Source organism: Galleria mellonella, unplaced genomic scaffold, assembly GCF_026898425.1.
Source record: "Galleria mellonella isolate WM207_F2 unplaced genomic scaffold, CSIRO_AGI_GalMel_v1 utg962, whole genome shotgun sequence".
Classification (NCBI taxonomy): Eukaryota; Metazoa; Arthropoda; class Insecta; order Lepidoptera; family Pyralidae; genus Galleria; species Galleria mellonella.
The window spans coordinates 1,308,393-1,328,554 of record NW_026442180.1 but is presented as its reverse complement, the minus strand read 5'-3'; the positions used below and the strand labels follow the sequence as shown (position 1 = coordinate 1,328,554).

Genomic DNA, 20,162 nt, shown 5'->3' with positions numbered 1-20,162 from the left:
TTAATATGTTTTATTTTGAACTAATCATATATATCATTCCACTGATATATATATTATATTGTGGTACATGGCACTAATAAAATGGTTATTTATATAGGTAAATAATATTTTATTGTTTAGCTTTATAGGCAAATTTTCTTTGCTTCATAAAAAAAATGATATTTTTATTTGAGGTTATGTTGTCAAAATTACGTCAAAATTGGCAACTGCTCAGAAGCGGCTTTTGTTTTTATATTTTGATTCGATTTATCACTTATTATTATAAACAATGGACGGTGATTTATATGACGAATTCGGTAATTATATTGGTCCTGACTTGGAGTCGGACTCTGACGATGAACAAAGTGTATACGGACAAGATAACCGGGACGCCGACGAAGATGCCATGGAAGAAGATGAGGATGCTGATGCCGAGCCTGAAACGGCGCCCATGTCTGTTGTATTACATGAAGATAAAAGGTACTGTTTGTATATTACATTTCACTTTAAACTTTTCACAATTATACTTTAATATGTAAATAAAATTTTACACATATCCTAAAGGTATTACCCTCAAGCAGTAGAGGTATATGGACCAGATGTGGAGACTGTGGTGCAAGAGGAAGACACACAGGCCCTGGACAAGCCACTAGTAGAACCAGTTAAACATAAGAAGTTCCAAGTCCAGGAACAACAGCTTCCCGAAACTAAATATGATATGGAATATTTGGCTGATATGCTTGATAACACTAACTTGATGAGGAACATCACTTTGATGGGTCATTTGCATAATGGTAAGAAATTAATAATTTATATTTGCAATTTAGTGTTAATATAAAAATTTATCACATTTATTTATCACATGTATTATAAATATTTCTTAATATATATACTTCACTATTCAATATTTATTTAATAATAACTCTATAACTGTATTATGACTTCATTATTCTTATAATCTATTATTTTTATTACATGATAGATAAATAGTTTTTAATTAAATTCCTTTTCACAAACTCTATTACCAACTCTTGTTGGTATTAACATTATTTATATATATTTTAATGTAATAATTACTGGTTTAACTTATGTGTATTTTAATTGAGAAAGCTAGAAAAGTTTCAAGATATCTGGAACTGCATATTTTTTACATGTTATTTTATAAGTTATAAAAATTTTTAGATATTTTTAGAATTAGATTTAAGTGGAATATTTTTTTTAGGTTAAGTGACAAAAAAGTAACAATGAATTTATTAATCAATTTTAAACTTATAATATATTTTCAGGTAAAACTTCATTTGTTGACTGCCTGATACGGCAAACTCATCCGGGGACTGTAAACAATGATACAACCATACCCATGCGCTACACTGACACTCTATTTGTGGAGCAAGAACGTGGGGTCTCGATAAAGGCAATGCCAGTAACACTTCTGCTTAAAGATATCAAAGGCAAATCACATCTGTTAAATATTATGGATACACCAGGACATGTCAATTTCAGTGATGAAGTCACAGCTGCCTTGAGGATTTCTGATGGTGAGAATGTGTTACAGATTTTTAAATTAATTTTTATTTAAATACTAGCATATCTGTTATGTGTTGTGGCTAACTAATACTGCCATCTGTTAGAAATTTACGAGACTTGCTGATAAAACAAAAAAATAACTTGCTATGAAAAATATTGTGACTGTGAAAAATAACTATCTCTCAAGTGGGGCCTCAAGTCAAGTCTATTATGGACAATGTACAATAAAAAAAAAAGCGTTCACGCTCACTTTCTTACTTTATCCGAGCTGTAAGTGCTTTATATTCTCAATTTCGTATATAATACAGTATATATCATATATGTGTAAGTATATTTGTTATTCATATGTATTTATTCGTTTATATATGTAATTTTAGTATGTATGTATATCAATAATTAGTAGTACCGCATTCAAGTATTCTGACACTTCCCTATGGTTGACTGGGAGAACGCTTTTAGCATTAAGTCCACCATTTACACATATTTGTACTAATGAATAAATAAATAAATAAATGTGACATGAAAATTTTATGATAATCATTTAATATTAAGATGATTTTTCCGCTGTAGACTATTTGTGTAATGATTTGTTTGCTAAATCAAAAATCATTTTGAGTAGATGATATATTAAAATATGCATTTCTATATATTATCTACATACAGTGATTGTTTTGTATTTGTACCTGCACAAATGCAATAATTACTAAAAACATATTTTAAATACACAATTGGGACTTAAAGGCGATGTAAAAGCCTTTACAGGTATATAGTACCTACTTCTTTATTGCTGATGTTTCAACGTTGATTGTACCATATCATGGTTGTGACTGGATTGAAGCCAGTGATGACTTCATCTAGCTTACACAGTCTTTTCGGGTTCCCTCATATTGTCACATGTGAAAGTTTAAAATTAACTACTAAAAAAAATTGGTTTTGAAGGGGATCCTGGATAATTTTATACTTGGTTACCCATACTTGTGCATTCCTGATTTCATAAGCAATAGACATGTAAACTAGACTCCTTTTTCCACATTTATCCTCTCATTTTGGTTGTGTGTGGATAGTAATAGATATATGTACATTTTTTTTCAGGTGCTGTACTGTTTGTTGACGCAGCAGAAGGTATAATGCTAAACACAGAAAGGCTCCTCCGACACGCGGTGCAAGAACGGGTCCCGCTTACTATATGCATCAACAAGATTGATCGGTTGATTTTAGAATTAAAGTTACCACCCGCGGATGCATATTATAAGTTGAGACATATTATAGATGAGCTGAACTCCATGCTGGAGACTAACCAGCCGCAGGATAATCCTGATGAACCTGCCACTGTATTCTCACCCTTATTAGGTAAGCAATAAGTTAAAACAAAGCCTAAGACCAAGCCAGTTAGACTCTGATGAACCTGCCACTGTATTCTCACCCTTATTAGGTAAGTAATAAGTTAAAATAAAGCCTAAGACCAAGGCAGTTAGACTGCAATTCATTGGTAAGTATGTATATGAGTCTACTAGGAATGTATTATCCATACAGTAGAGCCAGGGGACTACAGATATCTTAAACCACGGGATATCATTAAGGTAACACATAGGATCTATGAAAAGGTGGTATAAGGCAGGGGGAAGCACAAAAGATCCCGATGAGTTGAGGTGCAAGGGCTTAGCTGATCCCATATGTGAATATAAAATAATCCAGTTAGAGGCTTGGGTTGACAAAACTAAATATGGCCTCCAGTTTAAGAAGTTCATGTAATTTTTGTATGTATAAGTGTTTATATTTATTATGATGAGGAAAATAGAGGCCTTTTTTAATGGACGATAATGGAATAGTAACCTCGCCTGCGCTAACGGTATACGTTGGCGGGGCACCAGTGAGGGATAATAGGTAAGAATGAAAAGGCAGGTCAGTCAGCCTATCCCAATGAATACACCTGGAATTCAGCACGATAGTTTCTAGACTTACGAGTATACTGCTACCAAGTGGACTAGGAGTCCGTATTTTTTTTTTTATACGTGAAAATCGCATGGTTACACCGCCTGAGCTATCGGTATACACTAGCGGGGTACCAGTGAGCGGTGATAGGTGAGGATGAATAGGCAGGTTAGTCAGCCCATTGTGACGAATTCAATGATAAATTGGTCACGATAGTTTCCAGGGGGAACCGCGTGGAGGTCGACCTGATACCTGGGTATATTGATAGCAATGGGGACTAAACTCTCCATTACTAACAATCCCTTCCCCCCAGAAATCCGTATTACTAACCCCTTGGTTGACATTGATTAATCTCTTGATCTCCAAATGGAGGCGTGTGGAAGCCTCCCATGGCTTGTGGTTCGGGGCGTGTTGGATTGCGTGGAAGTCGACCTGACAGGGTATATTGGGGGGGAAAGGGATTGTTAGCAATGGGTCTAACTGATTCATTGCCAGCAATACACCTATCAGGTCGACATCCACGCAGTTCCCCTTGGAAACAATCGTGGTTAATTCTAGCGGGATTCGTCACGATGGGCTAACTGACCTGCTTTCATCATCACCTATCATCCCCCACTGGTGCTCCGCCAGCGTATACCGATAGCTAAGGCGGGGTTACCATTCCATTATCACCCATAAAGTAAAGATATATTTAAAGATATATTTATTTTAAAGATATATTTGTATATTTTTAGCACTGGGGCTGTCAGATTCCATTCCTAATAATCTCTTTTCCTCTACCCTATTGATGTTATGAGATGGCCGGTGTGCAGGGAACGTGTGCTTCGCGTCGTCGCTGTACGACGTGTGCTTCACGCTGGAGTCGTTCGCGGCGATGTACGCGGCGGGCGCGAGCACCGCGCTGCGGGCGCGCGACATGGCGGCGTGGCTGTGGGGCGACGTGTACTTCAACGCCAAGACGCGCCGCTTCACCAAGAAGCAGCCGCACGCCTCCGCGCAGCGCAGCTTCGTCGAGTTCATACTCGAGCCGCTCTACAAGATATTTGCGCAGGTATTGTTACAGACTTATTTATTTATTTATTTATAGCAAGGCAACAGATTATAAATTAATACATTAATAAAATAAATACTAAATAAAACAGCATCAAATTTGCACTCCAATAACTGCTCTGCATAACATTCGATATTATATACATTAAAAGAATAGCAATAATAGATTTAAAATAACAAATTGACAGCTTTAATATAACATTGCAAGGATTGCTGGAAGATATCAAGCTCCTTGCATACATTGTTATATTTTCTTCACATGCGGATAATTGGATTGTGATACGATACATTATTATTACAAATCGGTATATAAAGTAATTTTTGTATTCTTTTATTACCTGTACGAAATGAAACAAGGCTCAACAATGTGCTAGTGTCCCATTTATAGTTTATTATTTTATAGAGAGTAATAAAATCAGACGTAGATCTTCTATTTTTAAGAGAATTAATGTTAAAGTGATTAAGTCTTTACTCATACGAATTCAGTTTTTTTTTATACAACTTAGAATGGCAAACAAGCTGACGGCCCACCTGATGGAAAGTGGTAACCGTCGCCTATACACATGAGCAGTGCCATGAACATAACAGAATATACTGTTTCACCCATAATACCCCCCATGCGTTGCCATTCCTGAGGACTCAGGTGTTATTCCTTTGTACCCAGTAAATTCACGCCATATCCCACCCTTCAAACCGAAACACAGCCATGCAAACACAACTGCTTCACGGTTGAAACACGAATGGGACAGAGGTACCCAAGCAATCGACTTTTGTACAAAGTCTCCCTCTGGTAAGTTTTCTTCTAGTTCTAATATCTAGACATAATGTGAGCATTATGTCACATTATATTTTAATAGTATTTGTCACGATGGACTGACTGACCTGCAATACACCTGAAATTCAGCATGATGGTTTCCAGGGGGATCATGTGAAAGTCGACCTTATAGGTTAAATTGCTAGCAATGGGACTAATAGTCCGCATTATTAACAATCCCTTCCCCCCCCCCAGGTTCTCACAGTTTGTTAACTAGATGGCGTTTTATGGCAATTCTATGATTATTAAAAAAAAATATCCGATTTTGATGTTTCAGGTGGTGGGCGATGTGGATGACACGTTGCCAGCGGTGTTGTCAGAGCTGGGCATCAAACTCACGAAGCAGGAGTCCAAGCTGAATGTGCGCCCCCTACTGAGGCTCGTGTGCAGTAGATTTTTTGGTGATTTCTGGTGAGTGGCCAGTACTAAATTGATATAATATTTTTAATTTGAAAACATGGACATGTGCCAGACGACATGTTCATACATGAGCAGTATCATGGATATAACAGAGTGTACTGTGTCGCTCATGATACTCTTCATGCATTGCCAATCTTGAGGACTCAGGTGTTATGTCTCTGTACCCTGTAAATTTATTACCATATCCCATCCTTCAAATCAATACACATCCATGCAAACATAACTACTTCAAGGTAAAAACACAAATGGGACAAAGGTACCCAAGACTTTTGTACAGTTTCCCTCTGGTATATACATTAAGATACGAGATTAGTAACGTAAATCAGACTAAAATCTAATTTCGCAATAGCGGTTTCGTGGAAATGGCGGTCCGCCACGTGCCGTCGCCGCTAGAGGCGGCGGGCCGTAAGGTGGCGCACGCGTACCGCGGGCTGGCGGGGCCGCTGCGGGACGACATGCTCGCCTGCGACCAGGCCGGCCGGCTAGTCGCGCACACCACCAAGATGTACCCCACTGACGACTGCACATTCTTCTTGGTAAGGAGACGGTAGTATATATGTATATATATATTTGAATTATACCCATTAAATCGGTATCCCAACGAGATTCGGTTGGGGAGAAAGGGATTGATAGTAATGGGGTCTAATTGACCCACTCCTAAGCTATCAGGTTGCCCTCCAGCCGGTTCCCCCTGGAAACCGTCGTAGTTAATTCTAGTGAAACTCGTCACGATTGGCTAACTGACCTGCCTTTTCGTCCTCACCTGTCATCCCTCACTGGTGCAATCGGGATACGCTGGCGGGGTTTTTTTTTTAATGGGTGATGATGGAATAGTAACCCCGCCTGCGTTAACGGTATACACTGGCGGGACACCAGTGAGTGATGATAGATGAAGATGAAAAGACAAGTTAGTTAGCCCATCGGTACACTTGGAATTCAGCATGATGGTTTCCAGGGGAGATCAACCTGGTTGGGTATATTGCTAGCAATGGGGTCTTTATCATTATTGTATGGGGTGTTTCGTGTTGTCCAGGTGCTAGCCCGTATAATGTCAGGCACGCTGTACGCCGGGCAGACGGTGCGCGTGCTGGGCGAGAACTACAGTAGCCAGGACGAGGAGGACTCGCGTGTCATGAACGTCGGCCGCCTCTGGGTCTATGAGGCCAGGTACAAGGTGAGCGCGCTATCTACACCCCACATGTAGATTATAAAGTGTCGGAGACGCTTGATTACAAATGTTTCGCCAAAAACAGGTAGTTTTTTTTTATCTGCGTGTGTGTGAATGTGGGAGAAATTATATTTTTTTGTTTTTTTTTTTTTTTTAATGTTGCCGGTGGCTCGCGATGCAAAAGATTTAATTCAATCAGCGCTACGTTCGTAACCCCCCTTCGTCGGGGGGAAAGGTATTGTTAGCAATGGAGTTTGACAGCCCAATTGCTAGCAATATGCCTTATTAGGTCGACCTCCACATGTTTCCCCCTGGAAACCATCATGAACAATTCTTGTTGAATTCGTCACGATGGGCTAACTGACCTGCTTCATCCTCACCTATCATCCTTCACTGGTGCCCCGCCGGTGTATACCGATAGCGCGGATGGGGCTACCATTCCATTATCATCCATTAATAACCCCCCTCCGTATTGTCTATGCTGTGTCACAGATAATATAATACTATACTAGTATTGGTGTGAACGGTTGCAGCGAAGCATTTTAATACAATACACTAGTGGGTTAGGTCTAACTGTTCTCACATTTAGAGGCGACCACAGCATGCTTTGTGTTCGTGAAACATTAAGATGCAATTAAATTATTAAATGTCATTAAATGAATTAATAGATTAAGAATATAAATAAATAAATAGACAAAGAAACAAACTTTGTCATGGCACTTTAATAGTTTAACTGACTATTGCTAAATTTGGTATATTGCACATATTATCTGGGGCAGCAGTATATGTAGATGTCTGAGGACCGTTCTTTATGGCAGTCTATGGGGGAGGCCTATGTTCAGCAGTGGACAGATAATGGTTAAGCTGATGATAATGATTCTATTTGGGGAGGTAAAGGACATAGGATACTTTTTTTTACTAGTAGTATAAAAACAAAAAAAATATATTCACCTTAGAAATAAACTTTAAATAGAAAATTTAAGAAATAAGCAAAGTAAATGTAAATTGGACTGTATTTTCTGCGCTTAGCCTCTCATTTGGTCTGTTGTGTGAGTCGTGGCTAGTACAGCCAGCCGAGCTCCGCCCAGAAGCACAGAAGCTTCTTGGGATCTTCAGAGGCGTCACGAAGCGACCTCACTGTTTGAGGACATCTAAACGTTGAGGATATTTGTTTAATGGACAATGGCCCGTTATTGTCCCTATCATTATTTTGCGGTTTTTCCTGTCTAGATGTAATAAACGTTTTGATAGTCGTTTATTCAACGTTGGCACGGCTAATTTTGATTGTCCGCAATCAGTAGCCTGTGTCCATCTTTGGTTTTGTATGTCAGTGGATATTTGACGCGTCCGTGTTCAAAACTGCGAGAACGAAAGAGGAAGAAGTGGATACGGGCCAATAAGTGTTGTATTTTTAATATGTATTGTTGTTGGGTTTACAGGTGGAACTGAACCGTGTGCCAGCCGGATGCTGGGCGCTGATCGAGGGTGTCGACCAGCCGATAGTGAAGACGTGCACCCTGGTGTCGGCTGATGAGACGGAGGAACTGCACACCTTCAAGCCACTGCGGTTCAACACGCAGGCGGTGGTCAAGATCGCCGTGGAGCCGGTCAACCCGTCTGAGCTGCCGAAAATGTTGGACGGACTTAGGAAGGTAGAGTGGGAATAATTCTCAATATAGATATGTCTCTAATGATGTAATGATTATCATTATCAGTCTTAAACTGTCCATTGCTGAACATATGCTTTCTCCTTGGGGGTTGCCAGTAGTTGCCACGCTTGGCAACCGCAGTCAACTCTATCGGTATAAGGATACAGTCGCTGTTCCGTTGCGCAGGTCAACAAGTCGTATCCGTTGCTGTCGACGCGAGTCGAAGAGTCGGGCGAGCACGTCATCCTCGGCACGGGCGAGCTCTACCTCGACTGCGTCATGCACGACCTCAGGAAAATGTACTCTGAAATCGACATCAAAGGTCTCTATGGTCCACTTTTTTTTTTAAAAAAAGCAACAGCATTATTGTCACTCGTTTTTCTCAGTCAAATTACCATTGCGAATGGACATTTGAATAAAAAAAAAAATACTATTAAAAAATGCTTTTAATTAAATTTTTTATTGATTTATTATATTTTAATACGTCTAGAAAGTTTAAATGGCGTGACAAGAATAACAGAAAATATTTTAAATTATAATTATAATAATACTTCAAAATATATATATATATATATATATATATATATATATATATATATATATATATATATATATGAATGTGGAAGAAGCGAAAGAGGTTTGTTTGAATCGAAACATTTGGCGTTCCATTGTTTCTGCCTACCCTAATGGGAGACAGGCGTGACAGATATGTATGTATGTATGTATATATATATATATGTTAGAATATATATTTATTTACAATTTGTGTATGTTTGTTGTATTTACCTGTACCTCTCCTGCACTAGATTACCCGCCAATTAATTATTTTCTCTCTAACTACACTGGGTTGCCTGGAAGAGATCTCTTTTAAAGATAAGCTCTTCCTTGATAACAAGTTGTTAAACTAACCGCTGTATCTATTGTTCAAGTGCAATAAAGAATAATGATAATTTTCAGTGGCGGACCCGGTGGTCTCGTTCTGTGAGACGGTGGTGGAGACGTCCTCGTTGAAGTGTTTCGCGGAGACCCCGAACAAGCGCAACAAGCTGACGATGATCGCGGAGCCGCTAGAGCGCGGGCTCGCCGAGGACATCGAGGCGGGCGCCGTCTGCGTCTCTTGGGACAGGAAGCGCCTCGGAGAGTTCTTCCAGACCAAGTCGGTACCACACCGCTCGATGCACTATGATACCTTTTTTTTATGAAATATCAAATGGTAAATGAGCAGATTTTTCGGCGATCTTGTCGATCTGGCCGATATATGTTAAGTGACAGGCATAGGTCACTATGTCTGTTCATTATAGGCCACTGCTTATATCCTTCTGTATGTTGAGCATTGTTGGAATTATTTTTATTTTATATTACATATTTTCATAATCTTATATCTCTATTTATATATCTATACATATCATTATCTTTTGTATTAAAAAATAGTAAAAAAAAGACAAAAGTTTGCTTGAGTACCTCATCCCATTCGTGTTTCTACCGTGAAGCAGTTGTGTTTTCGTTTGAAAGGTGGGATATGGCAGTGATTTTACTGGGTACAGAGGAATAACACCTGAGTCCTCAGGAATGGCAACGCATGGGGGTATCATGGGCAAAACAGTATACTCTGTTATGTCCATGGTACTGCTTATGTCTATAGGTGACGGTTATCACTTTCCATCAGGTGGGCCGTCAGATTGTTTGCCATTCTAAGTTATATAAAAAAAAATCTAAAAGGTTGCTTGTTTTTTTTTAAACTCATGTGCAAGTACGACTTGAATTTTTATATCTAAAATTTACATTTATAACTAAATAGATACGATTGGGACTTGCTAGCGGCGCGTTCGATATGGGCTTTCGGTCCGGACGCAACGGGCCCCAACATTCTAGTCGACGACACGCTGCCCTCCGAGGTCAACAAACATCTGCTAGCTTCTGTTAAGGACAGCATAGTACAAGGTACGTATTAATTAATCAGTTGACTTCAAAAACAAGGTGCTTTTTAATTCGGTTGTATTTATAATTGTTGCTAACTTTTATTTAAGAGTGAATATAGGTATACCACATAGAAGATGGGTAGATGACATTAGGGCTGAAGCAGGTGGTATTTGGACAAGAATTGCTAGCAATAGAGACCATTGGAGGCAGTTGGAGGAGGCCTTTGCTAATAAGCAAACACACAACAGCAATTAAATAAATAATAAGTTGTTATAAAAAAAAATGTTGTCTGAATAAAGGCTTAATTTTATTATTATAGGTATAATGACATGTAAATTATGTATTATTATTATTGTTTAGATTTCTGTTCCACTGGCCATTTTCTACTTTCTAAGCCACTGTTTTTTTTACTGGATGATAATGGAATGGTAACCCCACTTACGCTATCGGTATACACCGGCGGGGCACCAGTGAAGGATGATAGATGAGGATGAAGCAGGTCAGTTAGCCCATCGTGACGAATTCAACAAGAATTGGCCACGATGGTTTCCAGGGGGAACCACGTGGAGGTCGACCTAATAAGGCATATTGCTAGCAATGGGGCTGTCAAACTCCATTGCTAACAATCCCTTTCCCCCCTATGCCACTGTGTTAGGTTGACTAAAAGAGATCTCTTTTAGACATAAGTTCACCTTTGGTTATATCGTTTTAGTGCAATAAAGAATGTTTAAAGATTTCATCAAATCTGACTAGCAATTCAAGAGTTTAGTGTGTTTAAATAAATTCTCCCATTTTATTATATTTACACAACATATGATTTTTCTGTAAAGGCCTATATAAATATTTTTGCAAGTTGGAGACAAATAGAGGCGGAGGCAGATCGTTCCAGATTTTAGCCGCGGAGAATTTAAAACTTTCTCTAGTTGTCCAAATTTTCATCTTCACATTTTCAAATGTCTGTAACGAAAAACACTCTTAAATAATTCAGGGTTCCAATGGGGCACTAGAGAAGGCCCGCTGTGTGAGGAACCGATACGAAACGTGAAGTTCAAGATATTGGACGCTGTGATTGCTCAGGAGCCGCTGCACAGAGGCGGCGGACAAATTATACCGACTGCTAGGAGGGTGAGATTATCTTGTTGTATGTTCTATCAGCCATTAACTGTCCACTGCTCAACATAACTTCCCCCTTAAGACGGGTTTTGCCAGTAGTTGCCACGCTTAGCAGGCGGATTGGCAACCGCAGTTTGTTTGTCATGTTTTAAGAGGGACCCTGTTGCCTATCCCTCGCCCTCCCTTAGTCCTTTCTTACGACACTTACAGGAAAGGATGTGGTGGCCTATTATAGAATAGGCATTCCGGCATAGGCCGGAACCACACAGCTAAAGCAGAGATTATCTTACTAACAAAATAATAAAATTGTACAATTTTTTTATTTTTTTTTTATTGGATGATAATGGTATGGTAACCCCGTCTGCGCTATCGGTATACACTGGCGGGGCACCAGTGATAGATGACTCATGAGGATGAAAGCAGTTCAGTTAGCCCATCCTGACGAATTCAACTAGAATTAGCCACAATGGTTTCCAGGGGGAATCGCGTGGAGGTCGACCTGACAGGTTATATTGCTAGTAATGGGGCTATTTGACCTCATTACTAACAATCCCTTTCCCCCCTATGTACAATAAAATTAGACACTGTATAAAACATATTTCTTTATTCACAAATGTAGTGTGTGATCAGACACGTGTGTGTAGTCAACACGGTTGTGTGGGTTCGCTCTGTTGAGGGAGAACTGATGGTCGGGTCATCATGTTGATAGCTAATATTACTAATAAAATCGTAAATAGACGATAGCTGTATGTATCAGATATTCTTAATAAGAGCAGTATAAGGCAAAACAATCTCAGAGCAAAAATACATTTAAATAAAAACACATAATATTGTCTTTTTCTCAATGTCCTCTACCCAAAGGTTGTCTGGAAGAGATTGCTTAGCGATAAGCCCGCTTTTTGTATCACTTCTCATTAATATTTACTGTATTTGTTATTTCTCTTTTTACTTCGTGCAATAAAGTGTAAATAAATAAATAATATTAACAGAGATTTGAAAGACTAACTGTTGAGTTTCTCGCGGGCTCTTCTCAATAGATTACAACTTTCCGAACCCTGCAGTAGATCAAAAAAAAAAAAGATTTAAAATTAAATTTGTGCTTTTAAACAAGTCTATTTGAATTTTGAATTTCAATAATTTTTACGATGTTTGTCTGTATATTTCGAAATCAAATGGAAACCATCGTGGTTAATTTTTGTCGAATTCGTCACTCCATTGTCATGGCCATTAAAAAAAAAAACTATGCCTGCAGGTGGCGTACTCAGCCTTCCTGATGGCTACGCCGAGGCTGATGGAGCCTTACCTGTTTGTGGAGGTGCAAGCGCCCGCGGACTGTGTCTCCGCCGTATACACCGTGCTCGCTAAAAGGAGAGGTATGAATAATATTTATTTGTTTGAATATAAACATGTAATATGATAATAACGGGTCGTAATCTTAATGAAGTTTTGTCCGTATTTAAATTAAATAAACTATCGACAGTTAACGTTATGAAAAATTGCACGAAAAAATAATAGTAAACAAAAAACTAGGTACGTATGTAAGTACTATTCACGCGATATTGTATTTAAATTGTCAAAATCGAGAAAATTTAAAATAAATTAGACAAGTTCTATCCGATTGAAAACCGGCGAACTTCTCAAAAATAGGCTGAAATGATGATGATATTATTAGTCCATACAATGGAGTTATGGAGAAATTGCAAGGACAAGATTGCAATATTAATTTACCAGTACCATCGAAATACAACCATAGCGCGTACTAAAATTGTTCAACGCCATCTAGTTGCATTTCTATACAAACTGGTTTCGATGGAAAGTGTAATCGACCTTTCAAATTTATTTTTATATCTTGCCCTATGTTACTTATTTTATTCAGTTTCATAAATATTATCTATATATTATATACTTAATAATTTATTTAATCACTGTATTTTTTAAATTTTATCCTTATCGTACTAAATTTGTTCAGCGCCATCTAGTTACATTTGTTTACAAACTGCTACCGACAGAAAGTGTAACCAACCTTTCAAAAACATTTTTATATTTCGGCTTATGTTCACTATTTTACGTAGCTTCATAATATTTATGAATTATATATTTAGTAATTTGTTTAATCATTATATTTTTCTTACTATTAACCCTATCGTACTAAAATTGTACAGCGCCATCTAGTTACATTTCCATACAAACTGCTTTCGACAGAAAGTGTAACCAAAATGTTTTTTTGTATCTTGCGTTTATGTTAGTATTTATTTAGTGTATTCTTTAGGATTAACTCTGTATATGAGTACATGATGTCATCACTTATGGCTTAAAGTTGACGTTCTATTATAGGATGTTATATTTTGAGATATAAATTATTACTGCTTAACGTGCTTTGCCCGGAATATTTTTTTCATGTAGATGTAATGTATTTTATATTACAAATTATTAATACACATTCAGTTAAGAAGGCATTTTTAAATTATGCCTCTCGACGCATCCTAGTGTATCACTATAAATACAATGACGAATGCAACTAAATCGGATGAATGGTATATCTGATTGTTTTATTGAAAATTTAATCGCAGTATTTTTTATATATCAAGTGTGATAAGCATACGGCCCGCCTGATGCTAAATAATCCAAGCAAGATAGTTTATATTATCTGTGGCATCATAAGTGTGTCGCAGTTTTGATGACATGAGGCTTTGAGTAATGTTTCTCAGAACACTGTATACAAATGAGCTTTTTGACGGTATAAATTAAAAAAAAAATATATAATATTAGTTTAAATTAAGAAAATTATATAATATATACATTAGAAATGATATTACTTTTAACGTTGTATTCAGGTCACGTGACCCAGGACGCACCGGTGGCCGGCTCGCCGCTGTATACGATCAAGGCGTTTGTGCCGGCCATTGACTCGTTCGGCTTCGAGACTGACCTGCGCACGCACACGCAGGGCCAGGCCTTCTGCCTGCAAGTCTTTCACCACTGGCAGATCGTGCCCGGCGATCCGCTAGACAAGAGCATTGTTATCAGGTCAGTGGTTTTTTTTTTTTAAACTTAGAATGAAAAGCAAGTTTACGCTCCACCTGATGGGAAGTGGTAACCGTTGCCTATAGACGTGAATAATACCATGGATATAACAGAATATATTATGATACTCATGGTACCACTCTTGTATTACTATTTCTGAGAACTGTAGTCTAATGCCTTCATACCCTGTAATTTTACTGCCAAGTTGTTTCATGGGTGGAACATTGGTAACCATGCAGACAACAAAGTTTGTACAAAGTCTCTCGCTGGTGCAGCATATTTGTATACTTATTGTTATTTTGTGTAATTTTTGGGTCCAGTCATTGTATATAGTATAGTTTTTTTTTTTAAATGGATGGTAATGGAATGGTAACCCCACCCGCGCTATCGATATACACCGGCGGGCCACCAGTGAAGGATGATAGGTGAGGATGAAATAGGTCAGTTAGCCCATCGTGACAAATTCAACATGAATTGTTCACAATGGTTTCCAGGGGGAACCACATGGAGGTCGACCTAATAAGGTATATTTCTAGCAATAGGGCTGTCAAACTCCATTGCTAACAATCCTTTTCCCCCCTGTATATAGTATAGTATCTGAAACTTTCAAAGAAGTAGTAGATTAATTGGTAAAACAGGTTGATATTAATTTATTGTCCCTTATTACGTACACAATTATATATATATATATATATATATATATATTATATCTTTTTGTTTTGGCATAGCTTGGAATGGCTATCTGATAACGTGAAACATGAGAATTAAATTGAGATTCCTAGGAAACTGTAATTTTAAGATCGTCCAGTAAAAACTTTTCCTTTATTTTATTTTTTTTTTATTTTATTTGAGGATTATGGAATTCAGTAATTTTATCTGTGTTTAGACCGTTAGAGCCGCAGCCTGCTACGCACCTAGCCCGCGAATTCATGATCAAGACTCGCCGCCGGAAGGGGCTCAGCGAGGACGTCTCCATTAACAAGTTCTTCGACGACCCTATGTTGTTGGAGCTCGCCAGACAAGATGTACAATTAAATTAACGTTTAATTTTAATTATATTTTAATTTTAAATATAATGCAGTTTTATTTATATTCCATTTATTTATTTTTTTATTTTATTTATTCATAAACAAAAATTTGTATTTGAATGTCATAGTGAATACAATTTAAATGAGTCCAGTCTATATAGTTTAGGGAAAATAATGAAATTATATGTATATTAGTGAATTATTTCTCGATTCAATTCTTTGTGTTCACTAAGTTATAATTATTATTAAAAAACCATTTAACAAAATTTAGAGCAAGAGAGCGCAATCTTCATGGGTCTTAGATTAAAAAATGTGGTAACTTTGTAATCAATGACCATAGAGTAATAGATTGTCTAATATGACAACTGTCAGTTTTCACGCCATGCTGTCACTGTCAAAAATAAATAGACGTTTGATGTTAAAAAGTTGACTTTTTAATTTTGCAAAACTCGTGCTTTTTTTGTTGTAAACATATTATATTAAACTTATTTATTACCGAAGACAACTAATTTGGATAACGGATCTTCACGAATATAAAATAATAATTAGATTGTAAAATGGCACGTGGAAAAGACAAGAAGAAGTAAGTTTGGTTATGTTGTTTTATGTTATTAATTGCATTGCACAGATTGGTGATATTATTTTTATTTTAGACGTAAATTGGAGAAGAAGCAAGAAGGGGAAGATGTCCCGAAAAAGGTACCGCACACGTTGGAATCTCTCCGAGAGAAAGATGAGACGATGCTTGCAAATGTCGAGGCTGAGGAGCAGGAAGAGGTAAGGCATCGAGACCGATTTTCTTTTTATTTAATTTCACTATCACAATATTCACCATCATTAAGATCTATATGGTATATGTGGGTCCATAAGATGAAGATACTAGTCCATTATGATTATGCTGGCCATATTCCAGCTTTTTAATGTGAGCAGAGAAACAGCAGTTGTGACACATTGTATGTTTATTTCTCCGCCATATAAACAGATTAGAATACCTATAGTATTAATAATTTTCAATTAATTTAATAGAATCCTTACATTACCCTGAGTGGTCCTCACTGTAAATTTATTTATTTTATTATCGCATTTATGTTTTGAATTTTTTTATTTACAGAATAAAAACAAATTTGTTCAACTTGTAGAGAATACATATTTCTCTGGTTTTATCTAAAATTTTGCTTTTGTAATAAAACAAATATATGTACTGTTTTTTAGTTTCTTGATTGTGCATATTGTTTTTTCTCATATCAAAGTGTATATTGTATTTATTTAATTATTATGCAATATTTATGCTTTCAGGCACAAAAGGATATGGAACTTGATGAGCTCTCTGCATACTACGAAAATGCATATGAGCCCAAAGTATTAATTACATATTCTGACAATCCTCACAGCAAGACAAGGATATTTGGCAAAGAATTGACTAGGATAATACCCAATTCTATATCCCGCTATAGACAGAGGTGTGTATAATATCCACAGATTCCAATTAATTGTTAATATCTGTTTTTAAAAATGATAATATTCAAAAAAGAAAAATCAACACAATTAGTCAACATTTTAACAGTTAAACAGTAGACTTATTCCTAGGTAACGTATCATGTGGTCCTGACATAGAATAGGCCACCACTTCCTTTCCCATGGATGTCATAATTATCAAGTAAGGGAGGGCAAGGGATAAGCAGCAGCGTCCCTCTTAAAATATGTCTAAAGCCTAACTGTGGTTGCCAATTCGCCTGCCAAGCATATCAACTACTGGCAAAACTATAAGGGGGAGGCTTATGTTCAGCAGTGGACAGTTAAAAGCTGATATGATGATGTATTGATAAACATATGTAGTAAAAATGATTAATAATTTGTCTCTAAGAAATATCATCTTTTTTATTACTCTTTCATACATTTCATAATTGAATAGTTGTATGTTATATACATAGTAATTTTTGTAATACTGTCTTGTAATAGGTCATCAGTAAAACGGATAGTCCAATCGGCAATCCGTGAGAGTGTAACAGATGTCATTATCATCAACGAGAATCAGAAGCAACCAAATGGATTCCTACTGATTCACCTGCCCAATGGACCTACAGCACATTTTAGGCTATCTAGTTGCAAGATTACACCAGAGTTAAGGAAGGATTATAAAGAAATCACCAACCATAGGCCTGAGGTAAAATTACATCAATAATTTATTTGCATGCCATATTCTTTGTAGAAAAGAAGATCAAAGAAGGGGGTTTATGTATAATAAATTAATAAATGTAGACATTAGAAAATTTATAATAAAGGTTCTCATACATGTTCCGATTTTAAAGATAAAAATTACCTCTTACTTTCCTGTAGTTACATAGGAACAATTATTAAACATTCGATATATATTTTCTTCTTAGTAATGTGGGTATGAATCAATTTGTCGTACCTCTTATTATCTCATTGAGGATTATAGTTGTAAAAATATTTTTTTGAGTCCTATCATTTCATGTTAAGGAGTTTTTGTAAGACTATTGAGGCCTTGTGGGCAGTACCGCTTACATTGTAAATTGCTGCTATTTTATCAGGTGATCCTAAACAACTTCAGCACGCGTCTCGGGCTGACAGTGGGGCGGATGCTGGGCGCCCTGTTCCACTATGAGCCTCAGTTCCGCGGACGTCGCGCAGTCACATTTCACAACCAGCGAGACTATATATTTTTCAGACACCATAGGTTAGTTTAATATATTATCTTTCATTATTGAACTAGGCAGAGTACAGTATAGAATAAATTTACAGCGAGACTAATTTAATCCCTTGGAGGGAATAGGATTGTTAGTAATGCTGCAATATTCCCGACCAGGTCGACCTTCACGTGGTCCCACTTGGAAACCATCGTGTTATCATTCATTACTATAGGCTAATTGACCTGCCCTTTCATCCTCACCTATCATCCCGTACTGGTGCCTCGCCAGCGTATACTGTTAGCGCAGGCAGGGTTACCATTTTACTGTCATCCATAAAAAAAATATCTCCTTATTCATAAAAACTAAAATTTTTTACAAATCTAATACACTGTTTTGTCATTTTTTTTAATTAGGAATTTAGTGTAAAAGAATGATACAGAACAGGTTAATTGCTAAAACAGAATTATAACGGGTTTGAAGTTTTTATGAATACGAAAGTTAATCTGTAAAATAGGACTCGAATTACTTTGGAAACCATTGTAAGGAATTAGTCATAAGAGGCCAACTGACCTGATTCCATCTCTCACTGGTATTTCGCTAAACTACTAGCAGGGTTATCAATTTTTTTTATACAACTTAGAATGGCAAACAAGCTGACGGCCCACCTGATGGAAAGTGGTAATCGTCGCCTATAGACATGAGCAGTGCCATGGACATAACAGAGTATACTCTTTCGCCCATGATACCCCCATGCATTGCCATTCCTGAGGACTCAGGTGTTATTCCTCTGTACCCAGTAAATTCACGCCGTATCCCACCCTTCAAACCGAAACACAGCCATGCAAATACAACTGCTTCACGGTTGAAACACGAATGGGACAGAGGTACCCAAGCAATCGACTTTTGTACACTCTCCTTCTGGAAAATGTATGATGGCATACCTTGCAAAACAATTTGTTGGTTTCTTTCTTAAAATGACACCATTTCCAACTAATCCGCGGGTTTTTCGACACCATAAAAGATGCTGAAGCATCATTTTCTGTAAGCGAAGTATCAGTAGTATCAAACTCGATGTATTCCGATATCTTCCTGAATTATTTTGTAAATCTAACAAACTTTCACCAGTTAAAACTACGATAAAAACGTCTTTTTATTTAAACCAGGCAAACTGCACATTGATCTTGACACGAATGGCGTTTACAAGTAATTATTACTATAATATTAATAGTAATGTGGGTAGTTCTAACTAACGATAACACTGGATCGGCGCGTTTAGTTTCCTCTATAGGACGAGGTATAAAACTGTAATAAAAATATCTTATTAAGCAGTGAAGTTAATAAAACATACATTATTTTAATAATATATTTATTAGATTTATTTTGGAGCACAATGTCGTGTAGTGAGCCTTTAAAACAGAGCTCGAGTCGCGACTCGAGCCTCGGAGCTAGGCCTCGAGCCTTCATAGGAGACTCGTGCCTTGAATGAGTCGAACACTCGGGAAACTCGATCCTTTTAACAAGTCTAGTTATCATCCCGTATTCGTGAATTAAAAAACAATAGGTGCAACACAAAATTTAAGATTTAATCTTTATTGCTAAAGTTGTAGTTTTTCGCTTTTGTATATACATATTAAAATGAATATAAATTATTATAATAAAAAATAAATTTCAGATACGAGTTTACATCAGACGGCAAGCGTGCGAAGCTTCGCGAGCTTGGGCCCAGGTTTACTTTGAAGCTTATCTCATTGCAACAGGGCACCTTTGACTCTAAACATGGCGACTATGAATGGATCATCGCCGGCAGGCGCCACCAGATGGAGACCACAAGAAGAAGGTTCTTCTTATAGTTTATAATAAATTTTATTTTAAGTATCATGTAGTCTT

The 20,162-nt window shown here is 37.2% G+C and overlaps 2 protein-coding genes across 2 annotated transcripts; both read left to right on the top strand.

Moving 5' to 3' along the window:
• Window positions 1-179: 179 nt before the first annotated feature.
• Window positions 180-15,665, top strand: LOC113522877 (116 kDa U5 small nuclear ribonucleoprotein component). Its single transcript, XM_052902892.1, has 16 exons — window positions 180-459; window positions 544-773; window positions 1,266-1,517; window positions 2,599-2,856; window positions 4,251-4,489; window positions 5,580-5,713; window positions 6,072-6,258; window positions 6,756-6,896; window positions 8,330-8,542; window positions 8,726-8,861; window positions 9,497-9,695; window positions 10,338-10,480; window positions 11,448-11,584; window positions 12,825-12,945; window positions 14,407-14,599; window positions 15,483-15,665. Exons 1-16 carry the CDS (start codon window positions 269-271, stop codon window positions 15,634-15,636), a joined length of 2,928 nt encoding a protein of 975 aa, XP_052758852.1. The 5' UTR covers window positions 180-268; the 3' UTR covers window positions 15,637-15,665.
• Window positions 15,666-16,011: 346 nt separating this feature from the next.
• LOC113522762 (probable ribosome production factor 1) lies at window positions 16,012-20,150 on the top strand. The gene is made up of 6 exons (XM_026908571.3): window positions 16,012-16,207; window positions 16,278-16,401; window positions 16,921-17,084; window positions 17,584-17,788; window positions 18,177-18,322; window positions 19,948-20,150. Exons 1-6 carry the CDS (start codon window positions 16,182-16,184, stop codon window positions 20,123-20,125), a joined length of 843 nt encoding a protein of 280 aa, XP_026764372.1. The 5' UTR covers window positions 16,012-16,181; the 3' UTR covers window positions 20,126-20,150.
• Window positions 20,151-20,162: the final 12 nt, after the last annotated feature.